Raw genomic sequence first — 25,029 nt, 5'->3', positions numbered from 1 at the left:
CGTATTTCGTCCTGGTCATCCTCACCAGTACCGTTATCTTTCTGCCCATGCTTCATTCTCTTGGCGGGACTGCTGCATGGCTCTGATTGTTTTCTCTTGCCTAGTTTCGAATCATGGGCATCTGGGACGTAGCGATAGAAAATACGGCAGTCAGGATTCTCACTACCGTTTTGTCAGATCAGTGCTGAGGCACTTGCCTCAGAAAGTGGAATAAAAGGGACTCCTTCGTACCACTGAACGTCTGAGCCTTCGTTCACGATGCGATTATATGTTTCTTTAGAGCAGCCTGGGCAAGATGATTCCACTGCGTTAGGCAGTTGAAAGACCATGCTCATAACAAACTTTCTCCCGGGTCGAATGATGTTTCCCAAGGATCGGAAAGATCAAGTATGCGCTTGAACCGTGTATCCTGCATGGCGTACTCCAGATTTCGGACTTTCGCCAGTCCAGGCATGTTCTCAAAGCGAGCCTCAAGAACGGCCTGGAAGGCATTATAGGAATTTATGAACTCAACATGGAACGTTGTAAGCCTCCTAGGTGCGTCCTCAAAAAGGACGGGTTGTTCGCGCTCGATCCGGGGTGGTATACTGCACAAAAGCTGCTGCATCTGAGTGACGGTGTCGAAGATTCTGATGTGCCACTGCAGGCCCTTATGGACAAGTAACAAGAGCCCATCCTCTTGTGTCCCAAACACCAAGCCTGAGACAACGCGTGAAATTGTTTCCATAATGCCGGTATGGGTCTCGAGTGTCTGACTGTTCTGTTCGGCGCAGGAATTCGATTCCTTCGTGTCATCGCATACCTCTTGCAACAACAGCGTGCAGTTGTCTAGGCGTTGTTCTTGCAGATTGGTGGCGGACCTAGCAAAGTCAGCAGGCTGTATACAGTCTCCATATGGTAGCACTCACACCTGGATTGTGGAGCGAATGAGTTTCTTGACAAGGTCTACAGCGGCGATGAAGTCGCCCGCAGAAAATCCGAAGCCTGGGGCAGCCATGGAGAATGACAGCTGGCAGCGAAGAAGCTTAGTTGAGGTGCCATGAGGGGGAAAGAGCTAGAAAAGCGGGCGACCGCGACAACTATCCTTAATGAGAAATTATGGAAGCAAGGTCAGCACCAGCATGATATGCCGTAGGAGCTGCTGCTCAGCCCGAGGCGAAGCGGGCTCAGCCTGACTTATGTATCCGCAGGTAGGACTCGCACTCGGCTGTCACCAATAACGTGCGTTCCTATACCGCCACGATACTGTTTTCCATGCGTCCATGCCAGAGGCAGATTCGACTGACAGCGCCGTTGTACTAACAGGACAACGCCTCGTTATCTGGGCATGGGTGTAGAGCACCCAGGAACCTGTAGACGTGTACCTAGATCGCGGCAGTCACTTGAATTTCTCAATCAGCGGCCCTGGTGTTTGTCATGCTCTGGACGCACTGCCAGACCCAGGGGAGACACCTGCACCTGCTGGACGTGTCGAACACAGCTTATATCAGTTGCTTCCGGTATATCTCAACATCTGAACAGGCCCGCTTTCCAATGTTTTTTTTGTATTGACACACCACCTCTCAGTATCATACAGACAGCCCACCTCACGCATCGACCTTCTTCTCACCCTCCTTCCCACCGCCGTTCTCCCCTTCCTTAGGCCCCTCCTTCACCCCCTCCTTCTGCGTGCGCCCCTGGCCCTTAGCCCTCTGCTTAGCAAGCATGCGCGCCCTCTTGGCCTCCTCAGCGATGCGCTCCTTCTCCTTCTCGGCCTTGACCAGCTTGCGGTTCGCGGCGATCTGCTTGATGCGCTCCTCGCGGCGGCCCCGGCGGGCCCTGAACCGCGCCTTGCGCCCGCCCAGCTTCCACGGCGGCGTGTACATGGTCCGCGACGCCAGCCGCCCGATCGCCGCGTTGGTCTCGGTGTAGCTGTAGCTGCGCGGGTTCAGGTGCAGCGTCCGCGTCCGCCGCCGCTCCAGCCACCGCTTCTGGATGAACGCCAGCGGGTGCACCAGCCGCCGCTGCTGCGACCGCGTCCGCTTCTTCCCCTTGGCGGCGCCCGCCTCCGCCTTGCCCTCCTCCGCGCCCGTTATGGGCGTCGGCTCCGTCTCCCCGGCGGCCGCGGCTGCCTCGGCTGCTGCGTTTGCCCCGGACGCGGTTGCTGATGATGCTGCCGCCTTCCTGGCTTCCTCTAGTTCGCGTGCCTTGTCCCGCGACCAGAGTCGCTGCTCCAGGGCCTCGATGTCGAATATTCCAGCCTGCCGCACGACTCGTCTTGGAATACCGCTCGCGGAGATGGCGTCCTTCTTCTCGTGGACCTTGCGCGGTACGGCCACCATGCCGAGCTTGCGCCGCCGGGGTGCGTCCTTCGGGTAGGGGAGGGTGTCGTCTCGGTTGAATGCGACGCCGATGTATTGTCTTGTCGCGTGTAGTTGGGGATCGCGGTAATACTTCACGTAGCCCTCGACGGCGGCATGGATTGTGTGGTCACGGCCCTTGAGGGCATTCTCGCCGGGGTGCCACATTGTGCCTCGCTGTTTGAAGATGATGTTCCCGGGGATGACATGTTGGTCTGGGAGGCAAAGTAAGACGAGGCTGTCAGCTCAATTACTCCAAAATCTCGCTCCAACAACCTCCGTCCGCGTGCCATTCCCGATGCGAGGACAGTAGGCGTTAGACGGTAGCAACAGTGGGTATAAACCTACCACCGCTCTTCTTTGCGCCCAGCTTCTTGGCTATCGTCTTCTTGTTTGGTATCCTGTATGCTCCCTGGGACTTGACACTGGCATACCTCCTCCCTTCCACGCCGCCATCTGACGGGTGCGCTTGCGCCGGCGTCGCCTGCACTGCTGGCCGGGACGGCAGGGCGAATGTGGCGAGGGTTGGTCGGCAAGAGCCCGCCACAGCAACGGCTTGTAATGGCCGTTGCAATTGACCGAGCCGCATCATATCTGGGGGTCGCTGTGGGGTGTTGCGAGCTCCGTGCTGGCGAGATAGAGCTCCGTTCGAGGCCGCTTTCGATGCGCTCATCCAGAAAATTGCTGCCCGGACGTTGATTGGCTTAGTCATCTGGCTGATGATAACGATAAGGCTGTTGCAGGGGTTGGCCGGCCGTGAATTTGGACAGCTTGGCCGCTGACGAAGGGGGTTCGGCCGGGAGTGGGCATAGCTGCACTGATTCAACTCGAGGACAATTAACCTCTTGTCAGCTCCATATATTAGCGAGGAGGCACTTGAGAAATTGCCCCAACTCTAGCCTCTCGTTTTCTCCTGAATCTTGTCTGCCTGCATAGAACACAATGCGTCAACAGTTCCTCCTTTCGCTTCTCTTTGCCCTACTGGGCACGGTGTCGGCGCAGTTCAACTTCTTCGAGCAGATGTTCGGGGGCCAACAAGGTGGTGGAGGAGGACATCACCACCACCAACAGCAACAACAGAACGCTCCTTCCGACTCATCCTGGTACAGGTCACAGGTTGACAGAGGTATTAGCAGCCACATTTTCTAGTTATTCTGTAAGAAAAGGCCATGGCTAACAACGACGGCATGACAGCCCACTGTGAGAACTACCTCTGCCCAGACACGCTCGCGTGCGTGCACTTCCCACACCATTGCCCCTGCGCTTGGCCCAGCCACGAGGACAAGTTCGAATTGGCGGACGGTCAGCGCATCTGCGTTTCAAAAGGAGGGTTTAAGGCCGGGGAGGCGGCTAGGAAGGTCGAGCTGGCGAGGAAGGGGCTGCTGTGAAATGGTGTACATGGCCATGCCAGGTATAGAGGAGCACAGCATCTGTCACGGTTAAGGGGAACGGTCGAACGAGGGGCCTACTGGGTAACTCAGGCTGTGTACCCACAGATCCTACCCGTCAATATCTGCGCTGGAGAAAACAGGAGAAAAGAGGCCACCGTAGGAAATACTATGGATTACTTGTGACCTGACTATGCCTTGAGACCAACCCGCCATTTGCGCGCGCCTGCGATGTTCGTGGTATGTATGAAACAAGGGAAACAAAGAGCTGAAGCTGCGAAAAAAGTGATCACAACTCCTCGAAAACGCCTTGGACCAGTCTGTGCCCTGACATGTTACCGCCGTGCCTCTTAACCCCCCGCATCCCCCGTATCCCCCCTTGCCGTGACGAGTGTGACACGGTGCAAGTCGTAAAGTCAGCCGTAAAGACTGTATCGCTGCGGAAGTCCGACAACCTTCCTACTCTACGAGCTGGTCGATAGCCTTGGATCGCTGTTCTGGCTTGGGAAAATCCCAACAGTCTCCAATACGACCTCCCACCCCCAAAGATCTTCATTTCCCAGTTTCTTCGTCCGTCTACCAATCAGTAGTGAGGGCCAGTAGCGCCTGCTCCATCTAAGCCGACCGGCCATTAATACCAGACGGCAGAGGAGGCACAGGCGGAACAGCTGCACCATTAGACGCGCCTCCCTGCGGGCCATCCTCGTCGTCGTCGTCGTCGTCCTCGGCCGCGAGGGTGTCGATCTCCTCGGGGTGGCCGAGTGTGTGGACGACCGAGGTCATCTTGTAGTGTTTCTTGCGCATCTCCTCAAACCGGCGGTGCTTCTCGAGCTCCTCGGGCGACAGGCCGGCCTCGTCCTGGGCGGCGCCGTCGATGTGGACGGCGCTACCGCTGCCACGGTGCTGGCGCTTCAGCTCGACCTCGTCGGCCGGGACATCCGGGACCGCCTCCTCGGGCTCGCCCAGCGACAGGCCAGGTATGTCGTCCTCGTTCTGGCCCTTGCCGTGGTGGCTGCCTTCCTTGCGCTTCCTGATGTTGATACCACTGGAGCCCTCGCCGGGGGCGTTGATGTCATCGTCGTCGCTGGGGTCCTCGGCGGGGTCGTAGTGCTTCGCGTAGGGGGTCTTGGGCTCCGTGATCTTCATGGTGCTGGTGCGCTCCTGCTCGGTGAGGTAGAGGTTCGCCTCGTCCCACTTGATGCGGGGGTCGGCCTCTTCGGCCGGGTCGGTGACAGAAGGGGTGCGCGAGCTCTGGCGACGCGAGCCGACGGGCCTAGCCGCGGACGAGGAACGGCGGTGGCCTGCATTGATCTGGGTATTTTGGATGGTGACCTCCTTGTCGCTGAGGCTGGGATCTGGCGTGGTGGGGTCGACGGCATGGCTGTTGGAAGCGACGGCGACAGGGGAGATGGGTGGCGAGCGGCCCTGGTACGAGGAGTTCTTGAGGATGCCCTTTGGGCGCTTGGCGTTGGGCGGAGGAGGGGAGTGCGAGACGGCATCCGTGATCTCGACGACCTCGGCCATGGCTGCGGTTGCTGTTGAAATACTTGTTTGGCGGTGGTATGTGGAGCGAGATGATGAGAGTTGAGAGAGTACGGTGGGTTCCCTCCCTGTGTTGTGCGCTGTGTTGTTGTAAGACGTGTGTTGGGTATCGTGTGATGTTTTGATTTGTTGTTGTGATGTCAAGGAATGACAATGACGATGGCTGGATTGCCCTCCCTGGAGCTTGACAGGCAGGACTGGATGGGTCTTTCGGTGGGGTTCTGTCTGGAGTGGGGCCAGTGGTGCAAACTGCCGGGGGGGGGGGGAGGACCAGGTTGTTGGGGTCCAACTGCTAGAGCGGACCAGCTGTGGAAAGTCGGGACTTCCTTCTACTGAGAGAGTTCAGTGGCCAAAGCCAACCACGAGCGGGAGAGCGTTCTGCCTTGGAATACGTGATGGGCTTTACGCCAGGTAGATTGACTTGGCTATGGCCAACCGTCTATCTGGTTCGTAGAGATCTTGTATATGAAAGCAGCTGGCAAGTCTGGGCGAGTCACCTCACTGATCGGAACCTGCCACCAGCGCGGATAACCTATGGGATAACCTGCTATGGGATAACCTCCTACGGGATAACCTCCTATAGGATAGCCTCCTATGGGGTGATCTTCTATGGATAACCTCCTGATACCTGATACAGGCTGATGATCATGGCCAGGGAGCAACTGATCTAGACACGCCGGATCTCATCCGAACCCTCGAGGCCGCCCATTCCTCGACGGGTGTGCGCGTGGACCCAGGTCATCACCTTTTCCATACCCTCTCTCTGCCTGAGCAAAATCCGAACGGCGAATGTGGCCACGCTGATCCTGATGTCAGTGTCAGCAGCCTTAGAGACAAGTCAGCCACCTGCCACCCGCTGGCGAAGCTAGGGCGACATATCAGGAGACAGCAGCATGTGATGCCCAACCGGGCGATGCAGCTGCATGGTTGGGCGGCTGGGCTTCTTATGCAGCCGGGACAATTGGTCCTTTGCTCCGCGAGAATCTACTTGAGAGAAGGTTACGAACGAGAAAGAACCTTGCTGGATTTAGTGCAACAAAGCAGGGGATTTGATCCAAACGGCGATGGCCGCTGCGATCGCACCGAATGGCAAGATGCATCATTCGCAGAATGCCATGTTGGGGCGTGAACTACTGCATATGGGGTGACATCACTCGTTTAGTGCAACGCTTGTCATCCCTAACAGCCGAGCACCTCTGTTGTGTCGAGTTGGGTTAAGCTTCTGGGAGGTGAGCTCCAGGCTAGGCGTTCCCACGTGAGGCTTTGACTGTCCCCAACTATCTCCCTCTCCGCTCCTCGCATGCAAAGTTCCCATACTATGGTAGCCCATATCTCTTGAACTACAATCCATGTAGTATCCTTCCAGTAGAAGTTGCAATGCTTCACACGCCGTCCACTTGGAATCCTTCCCGTTGACCGAAATGGTCCACCCACAACTATTTCTGACAGCCTCGTTCTCATCAAATAAATTCTCATCTGGGCCTTGACCAGCCTCCCGTAGGATACCTTCCCATAGAATAGCCTCCGAGAGGATATATTCCAGTGGGATAAACTCCTGTAATATGACCTCCTATGAGATATCTCCTGTAGGATAGCCTCCTACGGGGTGATCTCCTAACCTTCTGTAGGATAATCTCCTATGGGATAACCTTCTGTAGGATAATCTCTTATGTGATAATCTCCTATGGAATAATCTCATTATACTAGTACACATGTGCACCCGGTGTCCAATTGCTCATTCCTGAAATGCATGTAGACCAACTGCTCAACGACAATGTTAGTGTTGGCAAGTACAACCCTTGCACTTGAAAGGCTACTTTAGTTATCCCCTCCAGGGCACATAGCCTCTTAAAACTTAAATAAAACAATACCAATACATAATTACTTCCCATATAATTATTATACATATAAGAAACCTATCAATACTAATTAATAATTATAAGTATTATAAATTAATAAGGTAAAAAAAGCAACTTCATAAGGATTTCCCTAACCTAAAAATCATATCTTCCTTATTAGCAAGCACTATATAGTAATAACTACTTCTTTAAGCCTTTTTATATTATTAAACTCCCTAAGCAAATATTATAAAAATTAAATAAATTAAGTAGCATTCCCTATAATATCTATATATATATTTATTGCTATTTAAAAGATATGCATTTATTATATATAAAACTTTATTAAAAATAAACTTATTTTCAAATCCTTTTTAAAACCTAACAAAACCCAATAAAGCTCCATTTTATTAATAAATAAAGCTTGCAATTATTATAATTACTAAATAAATAAAGCTTGCAATTATTATAACTATTAAAGTTAATGCAATGCTATATTATAAATAAGCGTAAGTTATACACTATACTTCCGGCTAATATGGAAGGACTTAATAATGGGAAAAAGCCCTAGCTTTTAAGGCCTAAAAGCCTAACAACTACAACTTGCTTACCACCAAACTACCATCATTAACTTACTCTTAAGCATTACCTATTTTATTAATATCTCTTTATTTCATTAATTTTACTCCTTATAATATTTATTATAAAAACTTATAAGCATAGCTAATAATATTAAAAAGCCATTAACTTTTATTAAAAAGTATATAATTAATAAAATGCTTGCTTAAACTTTAATTAACTTAGCTTATTATAAATATATTAATTTAAAATTATAATTTACAGCCCTTATATAAAAAGCATTAATAAAATACTTAATTATTTATTTAATAAATACTTTAATAAGCTATATATAATAAAACCTTTATAATAACAACCTTTTCATTATTTATTATAAGGATTACATAACGTAAATATAGGTAATATTTAAAGCATTACTAAATCCTTGCTAATAATGCTTAAAAGTCTTTCTTTAAATATAAAGTATTTATATAAAATGCAATAATTAACTTATAGCATTATAGTTAATTGCTATGGCTTAAGCTAAAGAAAGATTGGAATAAATTAATAATAAGCTTTATAATGCCCCATTAGCCCTAGAATTAAGCATAAATAAATATTGCATGCAATTCCAGAAACAGCAACAGCAACCACAAGCACAGCCCCCACAAAAATCACAGGCAGGCTTTAAACAACAACAATCGCCAAGAGGGCAGTCCCCGGGATAACTTCTACCGCCGCCGCCGGCTCCAGGCGCGCAAGCTCCAGGCGCGTAATCACAAAACCCAAACCTAGTAATGCAATCCATTAAAAACTAATATGGCCAGCAAGGCCTATTATTACCAGCAAAAAGATAAAGATAAAGCTTATATTAAAAATATATATTATATTTAGCATAACCTTAAGCTACCTTAAGAATATCTTTATTAAATAAAAAGTATAACTTATATAAAACTCTTTCCTTACAATATATTTTTAATAAATACTTAAATTTAGTAAAATTAATATAATTTATAAAAACTTTTAATAACTTTTATAAATATATTAAGAATTTATATAACTTATTAAATAATAAAATAAAGATATTTTTTAATATTTATTATTATATTAAAATTTAATTAAGTTAATTCTATATAATTTTTCTTAAAATACTTAAAGATTAAGCTAAGATTTATTATCTTTATTTTATAAATTAAATTAATATATTTATAATAACATACCTTAAAATTAAGATATATATTAATATAAACCTTAATTATTAATATTATTATATAAATTAAATAATAATAATATTTATAAAAATAAAAGCATAAAACTTAAATAAAAACTTATATAAGGTTTTATATTTAATATTTAATAAATTATAACTTTATTAATAAGCATTAAGCTAAGATTATATTAAAAAAAATAATTTAAAAATAATAATAATTAAAGCTTATAAAAAAGTTCTTAAGTTAAAAATAATTCTTTTTAAATTAGCTTAACTATATAAAGAATTATTTTTAAACTTAAAATTTATAATAAAAATATAGCTTAGTTATATAATTATAATTTATATTATAAATAAAATTTTAAATTAATATTATATTAATTATAAATATAATAGTTAAAAGCTAAGGAAAAGATAATAATTATAATTTTAAGCGTTTTAAGGAAATTAAAAGTTTAATTAATTAAACTTAAGTTATTTAAGCTTTAAGTAATTAAGATCTTATAGTATTAACTATAAAGCTTAAAGTAATAATGCTTATAAAGAAGGAAAAGAATAACCTTAAAAGAAAAGATATTATATTTATAAGAAGTAGGGATATTAATTAATTAAATATTTAGTTAATAAATAATATTTAATAAAAAGAAGTTATTTAATATAATATAAATATAAAGGTTATAATAATAATTTTAATACTTTTTTAAGTAAGTTTAAAGAATATAAAATAAATAATAAAAATAAATTTTATAAATATAAAGATAAATAAGATTAAGATAATAATTATAATGATAATGCTTATATTATAAAGATAAAACTTAATAAAAAAGTTTATTATATAAATATTAATTTTTTAGTTAATAAAGCATTTATATATTAAATTATTAAAAATAATATCTTTTAAATAAAGATAATTATTATAATTAATTAATTTATCTTAAAAATTAAATATAATTAAATTTATTTTTAAGAAATCTTATTAAATATAAAAGCATTATTAATATTTATAGTTAAATATAAGTAATTTTTTATATTATAATAAAAAGACTTAAAATATTAAATTAATATAATTATTATAAAAAAAGCTAAAGTTAAATTTAATAATAAAATAATTATTAATTTACTTAGTATAATAAAAGTTTTTACCTTAATTAATTATATTAACTTTTATATTATTTAAATATAAACCTTATTTTTGCTTTACTTAATAAATATAAATAAACTTTAAGTATATTATAATAATATTATAAATAAAATGGTTTTTTTTAATAATATAATTATTATATTAATACTTAAAAAATAAGGTTATTTATGGTTTTTCTTAAATTAAATTATTAATATTATATATTTCCTTTTAAAAATAAAAATAAAGAAACTTTATTATTGCTTTAAATATTTATTAATAAATTAATTATGCTGAATGCTTAAAAAAGCTAGTAATTTAAATATTAATAAATAAGTAATAATAAAAATTAAGAAGATATATTATTATTATTAAATGAATAAACCTATACTTAAGCGTTTTAAGTTTATATTATATAATAATTATGAATTTAATTATAAAATCTTAGTTAATATAATGTATTTAAGCAAATGCTTAATTCTTTATATTATAAATTAAGCTATAGCTTTTTAGGGAGCGAAATTTTTAAAATTTATATTTATAAAAACTATATAATAAATACTATAAATGCTTTAAATTAATATATATTAAGAATTATTAAATATTATTAAATATAATGTAAGAATAAACTTTATATTTTTAAAATTTTATTTAAAGGCATAAATAATGGGAATTAAATATAAATAAATTTTTATAAAAATATATTAATTTATTAGGAAAGTTAAAAAATATTATTAAATCTTTAAATAAATATATAAAATTTTATATATTAAATTATATAATAATATAAATAATAATGCTATTTTATAAATAATTATAAAAGCTATTAATAATATTATTAAATTAAATAAATTAATTTTTATGCTTTTAATTTTTAATGTTTACTTATAAGTATTATATAAGTTATTATTATTATTATTAATATAAAAGTAAGTAAAAGCTATTTTAAAGGCTATAAAGATGCTATAAAAAACTATAGTTAAATAATAAATATAAAATATATTAAATATTAAGGTTAAACTTATTTTTAATATAAAATATTTATTATAATATAAAGTTTATATATAAAGAGAAAAAAAAGGATAAAAGGATTTATATAAAGTTATTATTATAAATAGCTATAATATAACCTTAAATATATTAAATAAAGTTATAATATTTAAATTAATAGTTATTTAATTATATTATTAAGATAATAATAAGGAAATGCAACCCTTATAAATAAAAAACTTAGCTATAAAACTTTAAATATAATTTATTATGTAATTATTATTATTAAAAATAAAAATTATATTATTATATTATATATTTTAAAAAAAGAAAATAAAAATTATAACTTAATAATTAAATTAAGATAAAATAAAGTTATTATAATATTAAGCTTATTATTTAAAAAGTTTAATAAAATGGAAATTAATAATTTTATTATTAAAAGTATTTTTTAAATTAAGAAATGGTTAATAAAATAATATAATAAATATTATTTCTTTAAGTTTTGCATAATATAAAAGGTAAAAAGTAAAATTATAAAATTATATAAGAAATCTTAATTTATTATTTAAGGTTATAATAATAATAAAAAGGAATTAATTTTAATATAAAGCTTAATTATTTAAAAAATAAGTTAATAAATAATTTTTATATTTACCTTTTTATTAATTTAAGCAAAAAGTATAATTCTTATACTTTAAGATATTATTTAAGCTTATTTTTAAGTAAAATTAAAATTATATAAAATAATTTTTATAAAGCTATTAAAGGAATTAAAAAATAAATACCCTTTAAGTATAATTATTTATATTATTTAATCTTTATATAATATAATAAAATTTAGCATTTATTAATTTAATATATATTAAAAATATTATTAATAAAAGCTTAAAATAAATTGCTTTATATATAATTCTTATTTAATAATTATAAAGCTTGTATAACTCTTTAAAATAATAAATATATAAATAAATAATATATTAATTTTATTTATGTTAAAATTTTAAAATAAGGAGAAAATTAAAATAAAAGCTATAAAACTATAAGAAAAATTAAAATAAAAGTTAATATTTAAAAATTTAATAAATTATAATAAAGCTTATATAATTATAAATATTATTAACTTAATTATTACTTAATAAAAGGAATAAGTTAATAAACTTGCCCTTATTAATGTAATAATTAAAAATGCTTTTTAAAGATATCTTAAATAAAGAGCTTATAAAGCATATATAGCTTTAATTTATTAATTAAAAGCTTTATATAATCTTTTAATAGTTATATAAGTGCAAAGCCTAAAGGTAGGAGATTATAAAAGCTTAAATATATAATTATTATGATAAATAAATAATGCTATGTAAGGAATTAAATATATATTCCTTAATTTTAAAATAATGAAACTTTTTATATTTATAAATAAATTATTTATAAATAATTAAAACTTAATATCTTAACTTAAATATATTATTATTTTTATAAATAAAACTTATAAAGAAATTAAGGAATTTATAATAATAAGTAATATTTTTTATTAATTATTAATAAAATATAAATATATTATTTAAAGCATATTAATAAATAAAATTTATAATATAATAAATAAAGTAAATATTAAAATTTCTTTAGCCATAATAATTAAAATAGCTATAAAATAACTCTTATTATTAAATATACCTTTAATTATTTATATAAATTTATATAGCCTATATAAATACCTTATAAAGCTAAAAATAATAAAGAAAAAGCATTTTATAATTAATATTATATTATTATAAAAATTATATAAAATAAAAAAATTTATTAAAGTAAAGTAAATAAATAAGAAAGATAACCTTATTAATGTAATAATAAAATTAACTTTAAATATTATATTATAAAAGCTTATTAATAATAATAAGCTTTATATATAAATAAATGGATTAATTAAGAAACTTAAAGTAGCTTCTTTTTATTAAAAAAGAAGCAACTTATTGCTAATATCTTTTCTTTTTTAATCTTATTGCCATTAATTATAAAACCTTATACTTTTTAAACTTAAACTTTTAATATAAACTTTAACCTTTTATATTTTAATTAAAATCTTTTTAATACTTTATTATATATAAAGATAACCTTATAATTATTAATATTATTAATAATTATTATTTTAAAGTTAACCTTATTATTATTATTACCTTTTATTATTATTTATTAATAATAATATTAAAATTAACTTTTATTAAATTTATTTATAACTTATTAACTTTTCTTATAATTAAAAAATAAATTAATAATTATTATATAATAATTATAAAGTTTTATATTATAAATATTTATTTTAATTATTAAATTCTTATAAAATCTTTTCCTTTTTATTATAATAAAGAATATTAATAATAACTTGCAAGAGTTATTTAATACTTTTATTAATATACCTTATAAGGATGATAATAGTAAGCAGAATTATTTAGCAAATATTATATTTACTTCCCGCGCTAAGGATATACTTAGTATAATCATCATTATAGCTATTATTAATATAACTAATATTAAAGATAGCCCTATTACAACCCTTAAATAAAATCAAGATTTCCCTACAAACATTATAACTATAGCCCTAATTAATAAAATAAATATTGTTAGCGGGTATAAGGAATTACGTAAGAAATAATACCGCGTTAAATTCCGGCTAGCTATAAAAAGCTAGCTTTTATACTTATTTTAAATATTCTTTTAAGAAATTAACTCTTTTCTTTTCTTATATATTTAATACTTTAATTAAGCTTTTCTTATTTTTAAGAATTTTTAAAATATTTATCTTTTCCCTTTTTTTAATTCCCTTTTATTTTTATCTTCCCTCTTTATTACATTAAAGCTCTTCTTTAAGTTATCCTTAAGAAAGTTTAGCAAAACTTATCCTTTATTTATTTAAGTAGCTTATTTTTACTAATAATTTAACTTAAGTGCGATTTTAATTTTATATATCTTTAATTAATAATAAAAAGAATAAAAAGTTAGCTATAAGTTAATTATTTATTAATTTTATTTTTTTTCTTATTTTTATATTAAATATTATTAAATTATTTTATATCTTAGCTTAAAGCTTTAATTAAAGCTTATATTTATCTTTAACTTATTATAAAAAGAAATTAAGTATAATTAAATTTATAATAATATTATAAATACCTTAAAATTATTTTCTAATTTTAAAATATCTTTTATGCTCTTAATATTTAAATAAAATACTATCTTAATTTTATATTAATATGCTATTAAGCTTTAAATTTATTTTAAATTTCTTGCCAAAGATTATGCTTAAAATATAGTAATAATATAAACTTAAAATTAAAATAATAAATTTAAACTTTATAAATATTACTTAATATTAATTAAAAATGCTTTAAATTCTTAATTAATATTTATTATTATTATTATAACCTTAAGTTTAAAGTAAAAAAGGTTATAATATAAAATTAAGGTATTTATTTTATTTATTTATAAGTTTAATAAATAGCATTATATTATATATTTTTATATTAATTAAATTATATAAAAAACTTAAACTTAAAGTATAATTTTACTTAAGCTTTAATTAAACTTAAATTTAATTTATTAAGAGTTTAATATAATATTAATAAGTAAAGCATTAAATATAAATTTAAAAGGCTTTCTTTATTATAATTTTATAATTTTTATTTTTTAATAAAATATTTTTTTATTAAATTTATTTTATTTATTATATTTATTAATACCTTTATTTTTTAAACTTTAATTTAAGTATTTTATAATAATATTAAAGATATATTTTTTAAAAGTAATTACTTTAATTAAAGATATTATTACTTTTAAGTTTCTTTATTTTACTATTATCTTAATAAGAATTATTATAATATATATGCTATACTTTTAAGCTTAAAGCCCTTTTAAATCTGCTTTTATTTTAAAAGTATTTTTAAATCTTAAAAACTATTTATTTTTTTTTATTTAAAGTTAAAAAAGGAATTTTAAGAAATTTATTAAAGAAAAAGGGAAATTTAATTTTACTTATTATTAATTAAAATATTAGCCTTATTTTAATTAAACTTTATAATTTATTATTAATAATAAGTTAAGAACTTAAATTAATATTTTAAAAGTTTTATTTTTTATTAATGCAATAATTTTATTATAAATAGCTTTATTTATAATTTATAATTTAAATACTTTAAAATTTAATAAAATTAATATTATTAAGATTTTAAATAGCCTTAAAATTATTATTTATTAATTTTTTTATTTAAATAATTAAATTTTAAAATTACTTAAGTAATATTATATTATTTTAAACTTAGCAAAAATAATTAAAAATATTATTATTAAATAATTTATTTAAAAAAATTAAAAGGAAAAGCTTTTTACTTTTTATAAATTTAATAATTAAATTTATTATATAAACTTAATTATAATTATTAAAGATATTATTTATAATAACCTTTATAATAATTTAAAAGCATAAAAAGGGAAAATTATAAAATATAATTAAAAACTTAATAATATAAATAATATTTTTCTTATTATAATTTAACTCTTTTATAAAATGCTTTTATTATATTTAAAAAAGTAGTTAATAAGAAAAGAAATTACTTATAAGTTAATAAGAAATATTTTTTAGCTAAATTTTAAGTATATTTTATTAAAAGTTATTAATTAAAAACTTAAGTATTTTAAGTAAGATAAGTATTTATTTATATAAAATAATTTTAATTAAAACTTATTTAATTTAAAAAGGCTAAATTTTCTTTAAGAAAATTAAAATAATTTTAATTCTTTAAATTACTTTTAAAATAAAAACTTATAAGCTTAATAATTTTTATTTAAATTTAATTATATTAATATTATTAAAAAATAAAATTAAAATTTATAAAATATAAATAAACTTATTAAAAGGTTTATAAAGTTAAAACTTAACTTAATTAAGTTTAAAGATAAATTTAAATTATTTTAATAAAATATTAAAGCTTTTTTTTATAATAAATAATAAAGCAATCTTAAAATAATTAAGCTAAGGGTTATAAATTTTATTTAATAATTTTTAATAAAACTTAATTAAAGTAACTTTAATAATAATAAAGTAAAAGCTATAATTTTAATGCTTTTTCTTTTAAAAAGAATAGGTTACTTAAAGTTTATTATAGCTATACTTCTTAAGATTATAATATATATTAATATAATAAGCTTAAGTAACTTTCCTTAAATAGCTTATTAATAATTTTTAAATTAAAAAGGTTATTAATATTCCTTAGCTTATTTAAAGATACTTAAGCTAGCCTTTTAAAGTATTTAAATTTTAATTGCATTTAATTATATTATAATTAAAATAACTATAATTTAAAAAGATATATTTATAATTAATTAAAGTTTTTATTTAAAAAAAAAAGGTTTAATTTACCTTATATAATTAAATATTATAAGTTTATTAAAGTAAATTCTTTATTTAAAGAAAAGGCCTTATTAAAAGCTTTAAAAATAATTTAAAAGCTTAATAATTAAAAAAAAATTAACTTAATTTTAATATTTATAAATTTTATAAATTATATAATTTATATTAAAGAAAAGCTTATAATTATAAGTAATAATAAGCTTTTTTAAATAAATATTATTATAATTAAGAAAAAGTATATAATTAAGAATATTAAAAATTAAGATAAAGTTATAAAAATTATAAAAGCTAATTATACTTAACTTAAAGATTTTAAAGAAATAAAAGATAATTAATTTTAAATTATTAATAATAAGTTATAATTAAAGAATAAAAAGAAAGTAAAGGAAAGGAAAAACCTATTTATTAATTAAGATTAAACTTAAAAGGAAAACATTAAATTTCTTATAATAAAAGCAAGCTTAATAAATATAATAAACTTAAAATTAAAAAAATATATTTAATAACCCTTATTACTTAAAGAAAAAGTAATTTAAATAATTTTAGCTATAATTATTAAAATAAATGCTATAAATATTTTAATACTTAATAATATTAATTTAACTTTAATTAAGTATTTATTAATAATATAATTTAAGATATATATTTTATTAAAGGTATTTTTTAAATTAATATATCTTAAAAATTATATTAAAAACTTATTTCTTAAAGTTAATATAATTACTTTTTTAAAAAATAATATTAAGATTAATACTTTAATTAATTTATTATAAATTATTTAATATTAAATTAACTTTATTGCTATATTTATTATAAGAATAATTAATTAAGAATATTTTAATTTAGCTTATTTAATAATTTATATAAAAGCAAATAATTACTCTTTATAACTTATTTTCTTAAATATTAAAGCTAAAATAAATTTCTTACTTTTATTATATTATAAATATAATAAACTTTTATATATTTTACTTAATAATATAAACTTAATAATATATAATAAGGATTTCTTATTTTTAATTAAAGTTATAAAAGAATAAGTTTGCATTAATTTAAATAAAATTAAAGCTATATTCTTTATTATTAATAATAAAGCCCTTAATATTTTATATTATATTCTTTTAAAAATGCTTTTTTTTTAAATATAAACTTAATATTTAAATAATTAAAAGGATACTTTTATACTTATTTTATTTTTAATAATATTAAGGTAATATATAATTTAAGATAAAAGAATTAAAAGCCCTTTAAAATAGCTTTATTTAAGGGAATTTAAGTTTCTTAAAAATACTTATTAGCTTTTATAAGCATTTCTTTACTTTTTTTAAGTTTTAATTAAAGCTTAATATTAATTAATATATTAATTATATTAATTTATTTTAATATTAATATAAAAAAAGATAAAAAAGTTTTAAGCATTTTTTTAAATAAAAATATAAAAAGTTTAGTTTTTATATTTATAAAAAACTTTTAAGTTAAAGTTTAAAAGATTTATTAAGTTAAAAAGAAAGGTTAATAAATATTAACTTATATTTATAATGCTTATTTATAAAAAAGAGTTATATATATTAAAAAATAAGTTAATAAAATTCCTTTTGCTTTAATTATTATTAAATTAATTAATAAAATTATTTAACCTTTAATTAAGACTTTTTATAAGTAAATAAGCATTAAAGTTTATTTTATAAATAATTATTCTTTTAATAATACTATTTTTAAAAGCATAATTAATTAAAAACTTACTTATAAAGAAAGAATAAAATTAGCTATAAATAAGAATTATAAAAGTAAATATAATACTTAAATTTAGCTTAAGTTTTTTTTAATTAATAAGGAATTAAAATTAATGCTTAATTAATTAATTACTTTTTTATAAAAAAACTATAATTTCTTTTTAAAGCAAGAAAAAGAAATATTTATTTATTTGCTTTTTAATTAAGAAAAATCTTTAATATAAAATTAATCTTATATTGCTTAAATTAATATTAATATAGCGCTATTATAATTTATTTAGATAATTCCTTATAAAGTATATTAAGTAAAAATAATTTAGCTTTTAAAAGCCTTAAAGAAAATAATTATTAAAATGCTTAAAAATTAATAAGCTAATAAAATTATTAAGAAATTTTATATTACTTATAAAAATTAATAATTTCTTATAAAAAAGAAAGATTTTAATTATTAACTTATTAATAATATCTTAAAAGCTAATAAAATTATAATTAAAAATGCTTTTATTTTATTATTAATAAATAAATTTATTAAAAAGTTTATAATATATAAAATATTATTTCTTTTTAACTTTTTCTTAAAATATAATTAAATTAAGTTAAATAAGAAAAGTTAAAATATTATAATATTTTTTATTTTAATTAAATTATTTTAATAATATAGCTTATTTATAAAAGCTATAAATTTTATTACTTAATTTATATAATATATAGTTTATATTTTTTATAATTTAATTCTTATAATATATAAACTCTTTTTTAATAATATTATAATTAAGGGTTTAAAAATAAGTTATAAAAATAAAGAAATATTTACTTTATTAAGGGTTTAAAAATATATAGCTAAATATATTAAGAATCTTAATAATATTCTTTATAATTTTAAGTTAATTAAAGGGGTAATGAATGCTATTAAATTAAAATAATATAAGTAATAAGTTAATATTATTAGCTATATTTATAAAATACTTAATTAATCTTTATTAAATAAGAAAATTATTAAAATTAATAAATAAAATACTTATAAAAATATAATTAAATTTAAATTCTTTTTAAGCTTATTAAACTTTTATAAAATATAAATGCTTTTTTATAAAATTATTATTAAGTTATTATTTAACCTTTTAAAAAAAAAGGTATATTTTATTAATAAATCTTAAAATATTAAAAAGTTATAAATGCTTTTAAAGCTATAATTACTTTAAAGCTATATTTAATTAATATTAATTATTTTAATAATAAAATTATTTTTATAATAAATATAAGTTTTAAGAAATAAGGTATATGCTTTATATAAATTAAAGATAAAATATAATACTTAGTTTAATATAAAAGTAATACTTAAATAAAGGCTAAAAAGCTATATAATATAATAAAGTAAAAATATAAAGCTATTTTATATATAATTAAATGCTTATACTTTTATATTTATAGCATTTACTTTATTTTAAAAATAAATTTAAATATTTTAATTTAATAATTAAAGGGATTTATCTTAAATATATTAAATACTTTTATTATAAAATAGCTAGCTATAATTAAGATATATAATTTTATTATTTATTATATTAAAAACTTTAAAAACATTATTATAAATATACTTTTTAAAAAGCTATTAAGGTTATTAAATAAAGTAAATTATAAATTTAAAAGAAATATTAAAAACTAATATAATACTTTTCTTAATTAATTATTTTAAACTTAATTATTTAATTAAAAATTATTATTATTTAATAATTATTTTTAATTAAAAGAATTACTTAAGATTGCTTAATATCTTTATTATAAAATTTATTTTAAAAACTTAATATTATAATAATAATTATTTTTTTATAAAAAGGCTTATTATTTCTTTATTTATAAAGAAATTCTTTAAAGATAATTTAAAAAGAATTTATTATAATAATAAGTTATTAATAACCTTAATTAAAGGTAAGAAATTATTAAGAATTGTTATGCTTTTTTTAAGCATTATAAAAGGAACGCTATTTATTTTTAAATTTAAGCTATATATTATTAAAAAAGAATATATGTTAATATTAAAAATGCTATTATTAATTATCTTTATTATAATAAGTAAGATATTTAAATTTATAATAATAAAATTATTTTAATTATATTAAATTAACTATTTATTAAGATTTATATTAATATTTAATATTTATCTTTTAATTAAGAATATAATAAGCTAGTTAAAGGATAATATAACTTAATAAGATAAGTTAAAGCTATACTTCTTAAGGTAGCTAATTTAAAAAGTATTAAAAAGTTCTTTATTTAAAAATTCCTTTTTAAATAAAGGCTTTTAATAAAGGTAATAATAAATAAGGAATAAAAAAATATAAGTTAATTTACTTAATATTTTTTAATAATTAAAGTTAAGAAGATTATAATTTTAATATATAACCCTTATATTAATAATATTATTAAATATAAATATTTTATTATTATAGCTATTATTAAAAAGATACTTAATAAAAGGATTAAAGACTAAGTATAAATCTTATTTTATACTTTTTTTATTAATTAAACTTTATTTAAAAGATTTTATAAAAAAAGTTCCTTTTATTTTTTTTATAACTTTAAATTAATTATTTTAATTAAAATTATTATTTTTATATAATATATTTAAACTTAAACTTTAAATATATTTACTTAAGATGTTTTTAATTCTTAGCTTTAATTACTTTTTAATTTTTTATAAAATATAAAGGTAGTAATTAAATTAATCTTTAATTATAAGAGGAAAGTTATATAATAAGATATATATTATAATTTCCCTTAATTTATTCCCTTAAAAAAGAATGATTTAGTTTTGCTTATTAATAAGTAAAGGAAAGTTAATTATTCCTTATTTTAAAAATTAATTTATTATTAATTTAATTCTTTTATTATTTATAAAATTTATTATAATAATGTTTATAAACTTTAAATATTTAATAATATTTACCTTTTAAGTATATTTTTATTAAAATAATTAAAAAGATTTATTAATTATTTTAAAATATAAAAACTTAAACCTTATTTGCTTTGGGAAATTAACCTTATGAATATTATAAATAATAATAACCCCTTTTTAAATATTTTAATAAATTTTAATTTATTTAACCTTAACTTAAATAACTTTAATTTTAATTATTATTAAAATTAATTAAATATATCTTTATTTGCTACCTAAGTATATTAATTATTTATAAGCTTAAACTTATTAAATTTCTTTAAACTTTAATATTTAAGATATTAAATTTATAATATGCTTATGCATAAAATAAAGGAATTTAAAAAATAAGCCTTTATAATTTATTAATATTCCTTTGCTTTAATTAAATAACTCTTAATGTTTTTAATATAACTAGCTTAGCAATACTTTTAAATCTTAGCTTAGGTATTTATTTAAGGGGGGGGGGGGGTTATTTTCTCTTATATATATATATATATATATTTATTATAATATAGAATTTCTTTTTTTTTTATATATATTTATTTACTTAATTAAATTTAACCTTAAGTTTAAATATAAAATATTATATTTTTAAAAAATATATTATAAAATTTATTATATATTTATTTATTATTTTCTTATTAAGATTAAAAACTTTCTTTTTCTTTTAATAACTTAATTTACTTTTCTTTTTTCTTTTTATTTTAATTATTATTTATACCTTATTAAAAAGCTTATTTTTATAATTAGCATAATAAGAATTTTATATTATAAAGTTATAATTATTAACCTTAAATAATGCTAACTTTCTTATTTTAAATAATATTAAAATTAATTATATCTTTAAGCTATATTATTTTATTAATAATAATTATAAAGCTAAGCATATTTTTAAACTTTACTTACTTAATTATTATTACTTTTTATACCTTTTTTATATTATTATATTTATTAAAAGTATAATTAAATCCTTTAATATAATAAATATAATTAGTATAAGTATTATTATAAAAATTATATAAAAAGTAATAATTAAAAAAGAAAATTATAATAAGGATATTTTTATTTATAATTAAGGAAAAGTTATAATTTATATACTTTAAGTAATATTTATAAAGAGAAGCATTTTAATAGTTATAAAAGGCTATAAATAAAGCTGCTTAATGGCGGTAATTAAAGTAATTATATATTATTATTATATACTTTTTATAAAAAGCTTTATTACTTTTTTTAATAATAATAATATTTATATAGCTTTTAATTAAATTCTTAATATTATTTAAAAATTATTTTTTTTATAGCTTATTAAGAAATTTATTAAATAATTCCTTAATTATCTTTTTAAAGATAAGATTAATAAGCTATTAAGTAAGATATTAATTTTATTTAATATTAATAATTTTATATATATAAATGCTTTTTATAAAAGCATTATAAAGAATAATTTTAATAAATTAATTTTTATTAAAAATGCCTTTTAATTTAAAGGAAATATAAATACTTTTAATTAAAACTTGCTTAGCTTATAAGTTATAATAAATAGCTTAAAAAGAAGAAGGGGAATCCTTTTATATTAAACTTTTTAACCTTAATTAAGGAGGGTTTAATAATAAAGATATTATTATAAAAAAATGTTTAAGGATAAAAAAATTATAATATTTTGCTTTAATTATAATTTAACTTAAAGGCTAATTAAAGTTAAAAGAATATTAAGAAAAGGAAAAAGGAAAAAGAAACTTAAGGGAAGAAAGAAAATTTATATATATAAAGTTATTATAATAAAAAGAAGCAAGTAATGTTAATAATAAGCTACCTTATTATTAAAAGAAGTAATTTATTATTTTGCTTTTAATTAAAATTAATTTATTACTTAAAAGAAGTTATTTATTTTTAATTCCTTGCTTATAAAGAAGTTATTTATCTTTTTATTATAAAGAAATTTTAGTTAAGTAACTTATTTTAATTTATGCTTAATAAATTTATAAATTAAAAGGAGAGTATTTTATAATTAGCTATTATTTAAGAAAAATAAAAAATTATATATTCTTTTATTTTAATTATTAGCAAAATAATAAATTAATAGCTTTTAATAATAACTTATAAGCCTTTTTATTATTTTTTTCTTTTAATTAATATAATTATTTAACTTAAGGGTAGTAAGTTATTAGCTTTTATTATTTTAGCTTATATATATTACTATATTTATTTATTTATAGCTAAGCCCTTTTTCTTTTTCTTTTTTCTTTTTTTTCTTTTTATCTTTATATTATTATTAATTAAAAGTTAAAGATTAGCTATTACTTAGCTATTTTAATAATAATATACTTTTAATATATTAATTATTTCCTTTATTTAATTCTTATTTAAAAATAAATAATAATTATTTATAAAAGCTGCCTTAAGCTATAGCTAAATATTAATTATATTTCTTTCTTATTTTTAACCTTTTTTACCTTAATTACTTATATAGTAATCCTTAAAGATATAAGGCTTTTTTATTATTATACCTTTTCTCTTTATTACTTAACTTTTATTACTTACTCTTTACTTTATTATTTATTTTCTTTACTTTCTTTCTTTATAATTAAAAGCTAAAATATCTTTTAATTAAAAAGATAAGATAAAGAAATAGTTTTAATTACTCTTATATTATAAAATACCTTAAAACCTTAATATTTTAATTTTAATAATTAAGCTTATTAATTTAAGAAAGATTAATTTAACGTTAATAATTATAAAATTTCTTTACTTTAATAATTTTAAAAATCTATTTAATAAAGCATTATAATTTTTAAATATTATAAATATTTAAAATTAATAAAACTTTACTTAAAAAGTAAATATTAACTTTTTTAAAGATTTTTTTAAAATAAGAATTATTATAAATAAGGTTTATTTAAATAATATTTAGCAATTTTAAACCCTTAATTAACTATTATTTTTTAATATAAAATAAATAGCGTTTAATAATAAGCTTATAAAGATAATATAAGAATATTTTTTAAGTATTAATTTTTATTTTAAGCTAAGAAAATTAGCTAAGTTAATAAATTTAATAAAATAATATTAAGCCTTTCTTACCTTTAATTTTTTTAATATAAAAGGAATACTTTATAAATATAAAGAATTAAAAACTTAGTATATTATAGCTTTTATAATTTAATAGCTTTTTAACTTTTAAAATATTATATTTTTACTTAAAAAACCTTTATATTATAATTATACTTTACTTAAAAAATATTAATAATATAAATTAATAAAGGATTATAAATTTATTATTATACTTATTTATATACTTAATTATTAAATAATAAAAATTTTAATAAAATAAAGAATTATTGCTTATTATAAAATAGTTTTATATTAAAAAATAAGAAAAGTAAAATAAATAAAAATGCTAAAGTATTTATTTATAAATATTTAATAGCTATTTTAAAAAATAAAATATAAGATTTTAATAAAGAGTTTGCATTAAAATTAAAATAAATTAATAAAATATTTTATAAATAATATGCTATTAAATTTATTAAAAATTACTTTAAAAAGAATTTAAGAAAGAATAATTAAAAAGTATAAAATTAAGCTAAGGCTTTTTTAATTAAAACTATATATTTTAAAATGCTTAAAGTTATTATTAGCATTGCTACTTAAATATTTATTATTTAATTAAAGCTTAATGAAATTAATAAAGCTATTTAAATATTTATATTAATTTTCTTTATTAAGATTAATAATATAAAAGTAATTAAAGTAAAAAATAAGCTTTTATTATAAAGAGATATTATTTAATAATAGCTATTTAAATTATAATATATTAAAATTACTGCTAATTATAAAAAGAGCGTAAAGGAAATAATACCTTTAATATAAATTAATTTAATAATTTAATTTTAAATATTTAATATATAATAAAATATAAACTTTTAAATAGCTTAAAATTAATTAAGTAAAACTTTAATTAAATAAGTTTTTAAT

General features: G+C 24.9%; 4 protein-coding genes across 4 annotated transcripts; 1 reads left to right on the top strand and 3 right to left on the bottom strand.

Annotated features, from left to right (window-relative positions):
- Positions 1 to 331: 331 nt before the first annotated feature.
- INS49_015449 (uncharacterized protein) lies at positions 332 to 997 on the bottom strand (the record flags this gene model as incomplete). The annotated part of the gene is made up of 2 exons (XM_043176130.1): positions 332 to 860; positions 909 to 997. The coding sequence occupies 2 exons, from the start codon at positions 995 to 997 to the stop codon at positions 332 to 334; spliced, it is 618 nt and encodes a 205-aa protein (XP_043019585.1).
- A 589-nt stretch (positions 998 to 1,586) lies between these two features.
- On the bottom strand, positions 1,587 to 2,931 carry INS49_015448 (uncharacterized protein; the record flags this gene model as incomplete). The annotated part of the gene is made up of 2 exons (XM_043176129.1): positions 1,587 to 2,554; positions 2,688 to 2,931. 2 exons carry the CDS (start codon positions 2,929 to 2,931, stop codon positions 1,587 to 1,589), a joined length of 1,212 nt encoding a protein of 403 aa, XP_043019584.1.
- A 350-nt stretch (positions 2,932 to 3,281) lies between these two features.
- Positions 3,282 to 3,727, top strand: INS49_015447 (uncharacterized protein; the record flags this gene model as incomplete). The annotated part of the gene is made up of 2 exons (XM_043176128.1): positions 3,282 to 3,465; positions 3,534 to 3,727. 2 exons carry the CDS (start codon positions 3,282 to 3,284, stop codon positions 3,725 to 3,727), a joined length of 378 nt encoding a protein of 125 aa, XP_043019583.1.
- A 615-nt stretch (positions 3,728 to 4,342) lies between these two features.
- INS49_015446 (uncharacterized protein) lies at positions 4,343 to 5,251 on the bottom strand (the record flags this gene model as incomplete). Its single annotated transcript, XM_043176127.1, has 1 exon — positions 4,343 to 5,251. The coding sequence occupies one exon, from the start codon at positions 5,249 to 5,251 to the stop codon at positions 4,343 to 4,345; it is 909 nt and encodes a 302-aa protein (XP_043019582.1).
- Between the last annotated feature and the right edge of the window lie 19,778 nt (positions 5,252 to 25,029).

This window comes from Diaporthe citri, assembly GCF_014595645.1.
Source record: "Diaporthe citri strain NFHF-8-4 chromosome Unknown scaffold_9, whole genome shotgun sequence".
Classification (NCBI taxonomy): domain Eukaryota; kingdom Fungi; phylum Ascomycota; class Sordariomycetes; order Diaporthales; family Diaporthaceae; genus Diaporthe; species Diaporthe citri.
The sequence above is the reverse complement of the archived record's forward strand: the minus strand, read 5'-3'. Positions and strand labels throughout refer to the sequence as shown.